The sequence below is a fragment of the Hyla sarda genome, unplaced genomic scaffold, assembly GCF_029499605.1.
Source record: "Hyla sarda isolate aHylSar1 unplaced genomic scaffold, aHylSar1.hap1 scaffold_3532, whole genome shotgun sequence".
NCBI classification, from domain to species: domain Eukaryota; kingdom Metazoa; phylum Chordata; class Amphibia; order Anura; family Hylidae; genus Hyla; species Hyla sarda.
In genome coordinates, this window is record NW_026610298.1 from 2,111 (window position 1) to 14,098 (window position 11,988).

General features: G+C 42.0%; 1 protein-coding gene across 1 annotated transcript; it reads left to right on the plus strand.

Annotated features, from left to right (window-relative positions):
- Positions 1-1,067: 1,067 nt before the first annotated feature.
- Positions 1,068-11,984, plus strand: LOC130331726 (ribitol-5-phosphate xylosyltransferase 1-like; the record flags this gene model as incomplete). Its single annotated transcript, XM_056553707.1, has 4 exons — positions 1,068-1,201; positions 4,223-4,537; positions 6,998-7,168; positions 11,657-11,984. Coding segments are annotated over 4 exons (948 nt in total), but the record flags the coding sequence as incomplete, so codon positions are not given.
- Positions 11,985-11,988: the final 4 nt, after the last annotated feature.

Genomic DNA, 11,988 nt, shown 5'->3' on the forward strand with positions numbered 1-11,988 from the left:
TCTTACTTCCTGTTAGTCCGGCACGTCACATGGAGCTTCAGCCTATCACCAGCGGAGGCGGGACATCGCTGCGGCCAGTGATAGGCTGAAGCTCCATGTGACGTGCCGGACTAACAGGAAGTAAGAAGAATACAGCCCGGGGACCGAACACCTGTACCGGAGCTCCGGGGGCTCGTTGGCAGGTAAGATAAAGTGCGTTTTATTAAAAATTCCACATCCCTAAAAGAATCGATTCAAAAATATTTTGAATCGATTCTGTATCGGCAAATGAAAAATCGCGATTATCGCGAGAATCGATTTTTTTCTTACATCCCTACTGTATATGTATAAAAATGTATATGATTCACTTGTGCTGTGACACAACAGTTTTCCTTGAACGCTTTCTATGAATATACATATACGCCAAGGGTTAGTCCCTGACATGTATGTCTGACATATAGTTATGGTGGATGCCACTTTATTGCACCCGTCATACATAAGGACCCATAATAAACACACATACTGCTTGATATACTTAATTTTCGGTTTAATGGCATAATGAGGAAGTGTGCACACTGTACATTTTGAACAGTCCTATATGACACACTTTTGGTCTCCTTTGGATATCCAGCATTTTTGTTAAAAGGCAACATACGGCCAATTTTAGTGAAAACAGCTGAGGCTCTTTCATGATAGCATAAGGCTAGGTTCACACTACGGAATCTCCGCCCTGAGATTTAGAGTGCGGCCAGAACCGACTGAATGAGTCAGCGCTAGGACCGCACGAACACTGCAGTCTCCTATAAATTGCAATGTGTTCCGTGAGTATTTCCGCCTGAAGAATGAGCAATGCCATTCTTCAGGTGGAAATTTTCAAGCGGATTTTTCGTTCACAAATTCTGCTTCACAAATTCCGAAATGTGAACCCATTCACTATACTATACATTTTAGAAAGCGGAATTTCTGCCTGCAATTTCAAAGCGGAATTGCAGACGGAAATTCCATAGTGTGAACCGAGCCTAAGAGTCAGACCTGACTTTGTGCGACAGACACTAGACTGCTAAAGGAAAGGAAAACATTATCTATAGTTCTTTATTATTTTGCTGTTATTTTCTTTAGGCCATTACTTGTGGCAACATATATTGGAAGGACCGCTTGAACCTGCAGATGAGACTGCTCATTGGAGGGAGGGCAAGCTTCAGATTGGAAGAAATGGCATCAGGTATGATATTTTGGTACTTCTTAGAAGCTCACCTAGGTATAATAACCGACAATAAAGCACATGATAAATGTCTCCATTAGAGATGAGCAAAGTTACAGTAATTCGATTCGTCACGAACCTCGTGGCTCGGCAGTTGCTGACTTTAGCCTGCACAACTGAGTTCAGCTTTCAGGTCCTCCGGTGGAATGTGGCAGGTGGGGGGATGTGATATGGGGGGAGAATGTGGCAGGGGGGAATGTGACATAGGGGGAAAATTTAATGGGAGAAGATGTGACAGGGGGAGATGTGAAATGGGCAGTGGGCATAAAATGTGGATAGTTGTAAAATGGAGGAGATTGGACATGAAATGGCGGGATTTCACCATTTTGTGTGTGTGTGTGTATGTATATATATGTATGTATATATATGTATATGTGTATATATATATATGTGTGTGTGTGTGTGTATATATATATATGTGTATATATATGTATATATATGTATATATATGTATATATATATATATATATATATATATATATATATATATATATATATATAAATATATATATATATATATATATATATATATATATATATATATATATATATATATATATATATATAATATTATTATAGTAACCCCCCCCGACCTACGATGGCCCCGACATATGATAAAATCGACATACCATGGCCTCTCAGAGGCCATCGCATCAACATACGGTGCTTTTATATGTCGGGGCCATCGCATTAACTGCTATCCGACAGCGCAAAATGCTTAAGCTGCTGTCGGATAGCAGTGTAATGTGCCCCAGCAGGTTCACTTACCTATTCCCGATGCTCCGGGTCCACTTCGCGATCCTCCGGTGTCTTGCGCATCTTCTACAGGGTCCGGGCCTTGCTTTCCGGCGTCATTATTACGTCACTACGCACGCCGCGCCGGCGCAGCAGCGTAATAACGTCACCAGAAAGCGAGGCCCGGACCCTGCAGAAGATGCGCAACACACCGGAGGATCGCGAAGAAGACACTGGAGCAGCGGGACAGCATCGGGAGCCCCTGGAACAGCAGCGGGAGCGGTGAGGACCTGGTCCGGAGCGGCGGGGACAGGTGAGTACAGATGCCTATACTTTACATTGCACGGATCCCTCAACATACGATGGATTCGACAAACGATGGGTCGTTTGGAACGAATTACCATCGTGTGTTGAGGGACCACTGTATATGTGTATATGTGTGTGTGTGTGTGTATATATATATATATATATATATATATATATATATATATATATATATTTATATATTTATATATTTATATATTTATTTATATATATATATATATTTATATATATATATATATTTATATATATATATATATTTATATATTTATATATATATATATTTATATATATATATATATATATATATTTATATATATTTATATATATATATTTATATATATATTTATATATATATATATATATTTATATATATTTATATATATTTATATATATATATTTATATATATATTTATATATATATTTATATATATATTTATATTAATTAATTAATATATCTCACACACACAGAACTTTTTTTTTTTATCTGTTATATCTTATGTGGAGTTGTCAAAGGGTTTTTCTTTTTGCTGGGTAAGGTACCATTTTGGTATGCATAAAAATGTTTTATCCATATTTCGTGGGAGGCGAGGTGACATTAAATTAGCTATTCTAGCTTTGTTTATGACAATACCGGTTATGTTTATACATTTTTTTGATAATGGGAAAAGTGGGGGGAAAGAGGTTACATATACATTTCCTAAAAACGTTATTTGACTTAAATTTTTTTTATTGTTGTTACTTGAGCAGTATACTGCAATTCTCATTTATCTATTCTTTGTATCATGGGTTTAAATGAGCGAATGTTAGATTTTAATAGGTATCGTATTGTTTAAATGATAGCTCTGTAGCATTTTAAACTATAGCGTACTTGTTCATATTTAACCACACAACTTCACTTACATCACTTGTGATATCTCGAAGGATTCAGTCTGGGATTGTTTAGTCTAGGGCAGGTCTCTTGATGAAACAACTGCTTTAAAGGGTCATTTCTGTCTTATAAAGTGGTGTCATGTTTCCAGAATTGGCTATCGCTGATTGCTTGGGGGTCTAACCTTTTGGGACCCTCACGATCCGGACAATGAAGTGGTAAAAGCTTGCATAGTACTTTATCTGTTTTAACTTTTCCTTGCACAGCGACACACTCTAGGTTTTGAAGTTCTGTTGGATTCTGCAGCTGATCTCATTCAGTTTATTGGGTCGCACTGCAGTTCCTTGCACAGAGGGCAGCTTGGACCCTAGTGTTAAAGGGGTACTCCACACCTAGACATCTTATCCTCTATGGGATAAGATGTCTGATCGTGGGGGTCCTGCCGCTGGGGACCCCCGCCATCTCGGCTGCGGCACCCCAGACATCCGGTGCACGGAGCGAAGTTCGCTCTGCGCCTAATGACTGGCAATTGGGGGGGGGGGGGGTAGTCGGAGGCTCGTGACATCGCTGCCATGCCCCCTCAATGCAAGTCTACGGGAGGGGACGTGACAGCTCGTAGACTTGCATTGAGGGGGCATGGATGTGACGTCACGAGCCTCCGGCGCTGCACCCGACTCTCTCAACGAACACCGGTTGCAGCAGGGAGATCGCGGGGGTCTGCAGCGACGGGACCCCTGCGATCAGACATCTTATCCCCTATCCAAAGGATAGGGGATAAGATGTCTGGGGGCGAGTACCCCTTTAAGGGGAATCTGTGCTACACCAGCTATGGACCCTTTATTCTCAGGATCGGTGAGGGTCCAGGGAAGTGGTAGCATCTCATAAAGAGATGCCATTACTTTATAAGACTGGGATACCCCTTTAATATTTCTAACAAGGAAAACACATTTTAATGTTGATTTTAGCGAAAGTAGTATTTGTTTTAGGATCGTGCATTGATAAGTTAAATGTAACAATTACTTTGGTTTAATTTTTGCTTCCTCCTTTTTCTCTAGCTTTATCACTGGCCCTGCAGTTGTTCCCGGTTACTTCTCTGTGGAAGCCCAAAATGTCGTTCTCGTTCTTAATGGCAGAGAAGAAGGAAAGATTTCTTTTGCCAGTCAGTGGCTTCACTACACACAGACTCTGGTAGAAAACCATAAACTCCGACATGTTGCAGTAGTGCTGCTAGGAAGTGAGCAGTGCAATAATAACTGGATCTTCCCGTACTTGAAGAAGAATGGAGGGTTTGTGGAGGTTCTCTACCTTGTCTATGACAGTACTTGGATTAATGACTCAGATGTTTACCAGTGGCCCCTAGGAGTGGCCACGTAAGTTTCTCATTCTTTTACTGTTTCAGTTCATTTCATGGGAAAAGAGGAATTGTTTTTAAAGGGGTTGTATCATGAAGAGATGAAGAGGCAATATCTATGTCATGGGAGGGGAAGGGAAAGAGCCTTGATGTATAAAGGACTTCTGTTCTGGAAGTGTCTTGGAAGACTCAAGACATCCTTATAATGCACTGATGGCCATTTATACAAAAATTCATTCCAGGTTGAGTTTTAATTGTCGCAGTTGCTATAACCCTTTTAGCAACATGCAAAAACACATGCTTTAATTTACTAATCTGCATGCTACAATACTGTACTCGAAACTTTTTAAATGTTAGTAAGGAATATGCCTATAGAGAACTATAGATGTATCCCATTTACATGTGCAAGATCTACAAACAATACACCCTTTCGCAGCCATTTGTCATTCAAAGGAATTCTGTCAGCTCTATTTTCTACTAAGAGCTTTAAATACCATTGGATAGATTTTGGGTATAAAAGAAAACTACCTTTCCTGGAGCAAGATGGTGGTTGCCAAGTGTCATGGAAGTGGAGCAGAGATGCCAAAGTGCCACAGCCTGGCATGCCTACTTGCTTGCTCTCACCTCCAGACCCACTGTGACTGCTCTACAAGTCAGTCAAACAGGGGCTGGGAGGTGAGGCTTAGTAAAAAGGTGTGCCAGGGAGTGGCACTTGAGCACTTTAACTCCACCTCCTTGACACTTCGCTGAATAAAAAAGCAATTTTTTAAGTTTGGCATCTATCCAATGGTGTCCGCAGCTCTTAGCAGCAAATACAGCTGACAGATTTCCTTTAATAATTCTCGGCATCCATTCCAACTTCCTTATTTGCTCCTACCTAAGAAAAGTCTGTAAACAATGGACTGTCCCACAAGTTGAAAGGGGTCTGGAAGGCTGTGTTTCATTACTAGTATGTGCACAGGGAAAGTAGAAAGCTACAAAGTGACAAGTGGATGAAATCTACAGCTTAAAGGGGTACTCTGCCCCTAGACATCTTATCCCCTATCCAAAGGATAGGCGATAAGATGTCTGATCACGGGGGACCCCTGCAATCTCGGCTGCAGCACCCCAGACTTCCGATGCACGGAGTGAACTTCGCTCCGTGCTGGATGACTGGCAATGCAGGGCAGACGCATGTGATGTCAGGCATGCCCCGCTCGTGATGTTATGACCATGCCTCCTCAATGCAAGTCTATGGGAGGGGCCTTGATGGCCGTGATGGCCCCTCCCATAGACTTGAATTGAGGGGGTGTGAACGTGATGTCACAAGCCGCCGCCACTGCACCCAACACTCAAAGCAAATGCCGGATGCAGCAGGGAAATTGTGGGGGTCCCCAGCAACGGGACCCCTGCGATCAGACATCTTATCCCCTATCCTCTTACCCCCTTTGGATAGGGGATAAGATGTCTAGGGGCGGAGTACCACTTTAAGCTATGTTTCCATGAGCATTCCACTAATATGCTGTGGATTTTAATATCACATGGCACTTATGGCCTTACGGATCTCATCTTTAGGGTTTTCTATACCAAAAATAATATGACATGGGGAGTCAGAGGACTCCACCAGTACACAGGCATACTGGATTTTTGTATAGGAAGACGCTTCTACATAAATCCAGCAAACCCGTGAAGCCATGCTGGAATCGCCTCTAGCTCCGAGCTAGCGGAGATTTTAACAGCAGTTTAAGCTGCTTTGGCAGCATAAACTGACATATCATGCAAGTGGGGCGGGGACACCCCTTTCGCTTATTACCCTGCCCCCTTTTCGCTAGTCCATGTCCCTTGTGTGCGTGCCATTAAAAAAAAAAAAAAAAAAAAAAAAAAATCGCAAGGCAGAAATCGAGCTAGCTATTTGCAGTTTTCACACCACATGGACCAAATGGTTAATTGTGGTGGTCCTGTTTTTTTCCCTAAAATTTTAACATTGTTGTCCATGGGTTGTGTTTTAATATTGCAGATCAACACAACTTTTCCATCCAACCTCTTTACATGTCTATAATGGATCTAGTTTCATAAGACAATCCCTTTCAGAATGTGGCCCCCAGGGGGGTCAGCTGATTTGTCCTGGATCCTGATCCCAACAAACCAGGCAAAATCAGCTGCATGTACATGGGGGGAGATTTATCAAAACCTGTGCAAAGGAAAAGTTGCCTGTAGCAACCAATCAGATCGCTTCTTTTGCTTCTTTTTTAGAGCCCTTGATAAAAATGAAAGAAGTGAGCTGATTTGTTGCTATGGGCAACATTTCCTCTGGACAGGTTTTGATAAATCTCCCCCATGGTGACTATTCAGATAAATGGCCATCCTTGTCATATACCGGCCAGCTCTTCTTTCTGGCTGTCTTCATGAGACAACTACTTTAACACTCTTAATCCAAATGCTTACTTACCTCATATAGCCATTAAAGCAACTATAATTATATTTTTCTTTAACGTTACAGGTATAGAAACTTTCCAGTCATTGATCCAAGTTGGTCTATGGTTCATGATTCACGGCCATACTTGTGCAACTTTTTAGGGACTGTGTATGGCAACTCATCTAGGGAGATTCTTATGGAAGTTATGAGGAAGGAAGGTCTTGATCAGCTCTGTTGGATATCAACCAGAAATGAGTAAGTATTGTTTATCTCTAAATGATGCTTTCCATTTTGGATAAGCTCTGTCTGGTAGCCGGTTGTCCCTATGATGAGTTAATGGTCTACTGCTGAAACCTCCTCATGGGTGCTATTGATAATGGTGCAGGAAATAAAGTATTACACAGGTTAAAATCTATGGACATAGCCACCTCCTGGCTTATACAGTGTATACAGAAACCGATAGTCTTCAAAAACACAATCACACCTGTCCTCTGGTTGTGTGTGGTATCGTAACTTGGATCCACTCACTTCAATAGAACTGAGCTGCAAACCACACATACCCTGAGAACAGGTGTGATGCTGTTTTTGAAGAAATCAGATCTGTTTTTCTTATCTTGGATAACACTTTTAAAATCAGGTCTACTTTGCACCTTAACCCCTTAACGACGCAGGACGTATATTTACGTCCTGCACCGGCTCCCGCGATATGAAGGCGGGACCCGTGGCTAATACCACACATCGCCGATCGCGGCAATGTGCGGTATTAACCCTTTAGAAGCGGCGGTCAAAGCTGACCGCCACTTCTAAAGTGAAAGTGAAATTATCCCGGCTAGTCAGTCGAGCTGTTCGGGATGCCGCAGCGGTCCCGAACAGCTTACAGGACACCGGGAGGCCCCTTACCTGCCTCCTCGGTGTCCGATCAATGAATGACTGCTCCGTGCCTGAGATCCACGCAGGAGCAGTCAAGCGCCGATAACACTGATCACAGGCGTGTTAATACACACCAGTGATCAGCATAGGAGATCGGTGTGTGCAGTGTTATAGGTCCCTATGGGACCTATAACACTGCAAAAAAAAAAAAAAAAAAAAGTGTTAAAGGTCATTTAACCCCTTCCCTAATAAAAGTTTGAATCACCCCCCTTTTCCCATAAAAAAAATAAAAGTGTAAATAAAAATAAACGTGGTATCGTCGCGTGTGTAAATGTCCGAACTATAAAAAGATATCGTTAATTAAACCGCACTGTCAATGGCGTACACGTAAAAAAAGTCAAAAAAATCGTATTTTGGTCACTTTTTATACCATTAAAAAAAATGAATAAAAAGTGATCAAAAAGTCCGATCAAAACAAAAATTGTACCGATAAAAACTTCAGATCAGGGCGCAAAACAATGAGTCCTCATACCGCCCTGTACGTGGAAAAATAAAAAAAAGTTATAGGGGTCAGAAGATGACATTTTTAAACGTATAACTTTTCCTGCATGTAGTTATGATTTTTTCCAGAAGTCTGACAAAATCAAACCTATATAAGTAGGGTATCATTTTAACCGTATGGACCTACAGAATAATAAGGTGTAATTTTTACCGAAATATGCACTGCGTAGAAACGGAAGCCCCCAAAGTTACAAAATGGCGATTTTTCTTCTATTTTGTCGCACAATGATTTTTTTTTCCGTTTCGCCGTGAATTTTTGGGTAAAATGACTAATGTCACTGCAAAGTAGAATTGGCGACGCAAAAAATAAGCCATAATATGGATTTTTAGGTGGAAAATTGAAAGGGTTATGATTTTTAAAATGTAAGGAGGAAAAAACGAAAGTGCAAACAACTGAAAAACCCTGAGTCCTTAAGGGGTTAAGGACGAAGCATACTTTAATTTTTTTTTCCAAAAGAGAGCAGCATTCCAAGAGCCATATCTTTTATGGTGATGTAGCTGTATGAGGGCCTGTGTTTTTAAGGTCTGCTTCTTATTAACCACTTAAGGACCTGACGCCCTGATACTTAGTGTACCTTTCATCAACAAAAGCTTTTTATATAATGTAGATAATATAATTATATTTGTAATATACATTGATTAAAAATTGTGTATATTTTTGTGAGAAAAAATGCTGTCCCTGCAGCTATTGTCTGTGTGGGTCTCTGTGAGGAGTCCATATACAGGAAGTGAGGGTGGACAAGCAGGGCTCTGTGCAGGCTCCTGACAGGTCAATCATCCTGATGTATAAGCCAGGAGCATGTTATAGAGCCTCAGTGCACACTGTCCTGCTTTTTCTTACTGCACAGAGCCCTGCTTGTCCATCCTCCCTTCCTGTATTTGGACTCATCATTGAGACACACAGGCAATAGCTGCAGGGTAAAAAAATATACATAATTTTTAACCAACGTATATTACAAATATTCATATGTTATTATCTACATTATATAAAGTTTTTGTTGACGACTGGTACATTTTAAGGACCCTAGGGCGTACCTGTACGCCTGTGGGAATTTCGGTCCCCTTCGCGCCCTGGGCAGGGACAAGACCGGGGTCTGATGTCTATCAGCAAGCACCCCGTGCAAAATTCCCCACCCCCTGACGCCATAATAGGTCCTCAAGGGTCCACCGCAGTTTTTTCCTGTGACCTGGGCCCTATTAGGAGTTCAGGGCACTGCATTTGGCCGCAGCATTTCCCCCCCCCCCCATATAACGGTGTGTGATTATAAAAGTTACACCAAGCGCGCGCACACTACAATAAGTTTGTTGGCGACTCAGGAATCCGGATTGACACGGCTGGATACTCTGAAATTGACTATTTCAGTTATTTTTTCAGTGACAGCTTTGTCAATCTAATGGTGGAGCAGACGAATCTGTACGCCAGGCAGTTCATCGCCCACCACCCAGATTCTTTTTTGTCCAGGCCCAATGAATGGTACACCATGGATGCAGCTGAAATGAGGACATTTTGGGGCCTCGTGCTGCGTATGGACCTGGTCAAAAAATTCAGTGTCAGGCAGTACTGGAGCAGGGACAATCCTATACCAGACCCCGCTTTACAGTATGGTCATGACACGGAAGCGGTTCGAGGCAATTCAGAAATGCCTCCATTACACTGATAATGCGGCATGTCAAACCAGAGAGGCCTCCCTCTAAATTTGATCCAGATACCTATGCCCAAGGGTGAGTCCCGTGCCCTTACCCATGAAAACCTGTTGCTGGTCAGGTATAAGGAAGAGAGGGATGTCCTTATGCTGACCACTATTCATGGTAACGGCAGCTCACCTGTCCCTGTGTGAGGTACCACAACAACGGTCCTCAAGCCTGATTGTATTCTGGACTACAATCTGTATATGGGGGGAGTTGATCTTTCTGATCAAGTCCTCAAGCCATACATGGCCATGCGGAAAAAACGAGTATGGTACAAAAAAGTTACGGTCTACTTGGTACAGGTTGCCATGTACAACTGTAAATGTACATTGGTTAAAAATCCTGTATGTTTTTGGGTGAAAAATGCTATTGCTGCAACTATTGCCTGTGTGTCTCTATGAGGAGACAGAATACAGGAACTGTGCACGGAGGACAGGCAGGGCTCTGTGCACTGAGGACAGGCAGGGCTCTGTGCACTGAGGACAGGCAGGGCTCTTTGCACGCTCCTGGCTAGTTAGTCAGCCGGCTGTGTGAGCTAGGAGCATGTCACAGTGTCTTAGGGGGAGACACCAACCAATCAGATCGCTTCTTACTTTCTTAACACGGCCTATGAAAAATGAAAGAAGTGAGCTGATTGGTTGCTATGGGCAACTTTGCCTCTCCACAGGTTTTGATCTCCCAATTAGTGCACAGGGCTCTGCTTGTCTGTCCACACTTCCTGTATTTTGTCTCCGCACAATCAATAGCTGCAGGGACAACCTAGAATTTTTTTCATCCAAAAATATAAACCCTTTTTTTTATTTTTATTTTTTTAACCAATGTATATTACAAATATACATATCTTTATTTTCTACATTATATAAAAAGATCTTGCAAATTACGGGTACACTTTAACGTTTTACTTTGGAACCATTTTGTGGTATATATAATTTATTTAATACGTTTATACAAATATATATGTTTTGACAATCCTGGCAATTCCTTCAGGAGTCCAGCTGTTTATTGCAGCACAATTGTCATCATTGTACCTGTAATCATCGTGACTATAGGTAAAGCAGTCCATAGTGTCCCAGAACATCATAGTGCCTTAAAGGGGTACTCCGGCAAACCTTTTTATTTTGCCATTATCCCTGAGCTGCCACAAAAAAAAAAAAAAAAAAAAAACCTTAACTTCTGCCGCTCTCCCGTCCTTCTGTCCTGCAAAAATGTCGCACCTTAGCGGGTGATAGGCTGAGCGACAATGTGATGGCATCTGGGCCTGGCCTTTTTCCTGGTGCCTTGGCCTCTTACATCACACTGCCACTCAGCCTGTCACTGGCAAAGGTGGGATATTGCTGCGGCTGGCCATTAGCTCAGCACAGTGTGATGGGTCGAGCCACATAGCAGGAAGAGGATGGGAGAGCGAATCTGGTGGCAGCGGTGCAAGTTATGGTTTATTTTTACTGCGCCTGCCCAGGCATATTGGCAAAATAAAAACAATTAGGGGAGTACCCCTTTAATGGGTCAAGCATCTGATATCAATCTAGTGTTTTGTCTTGTTCTAGTATATATATCCTGCCCCAGCAATAATGATAGCCTAGAGTCAAAAATATGAAACCGTAAACTGTTACAATGTTGTTTCAGGTGGCAACCACAAGAGACTAATGAAAGTTATAAGAGCTATCATGATGCGCTGTTACAGAGTGACCTAACGTTAAGTCCAGTGGGAGTAAACACGGAGTGCTACAGAATCTATGAGGCCTGTTCCTATGGCTCTGTTCCTGTGGTAGAAGATGTGATGACACAGGGAAATTGTGGGAATTCATCTGTTGCCAGTAATGCTCCTTTGCAGCTACTGAAGTCTTACAGCGCTCCATTTATTTTTATCAAATCCTGGAAAGAACTTCCTGCGGTCATAAATCAGGAAAAAAACATGAGCTTACAGGAGAAGATTGAAAGAAGAAAAAGAATTCTAG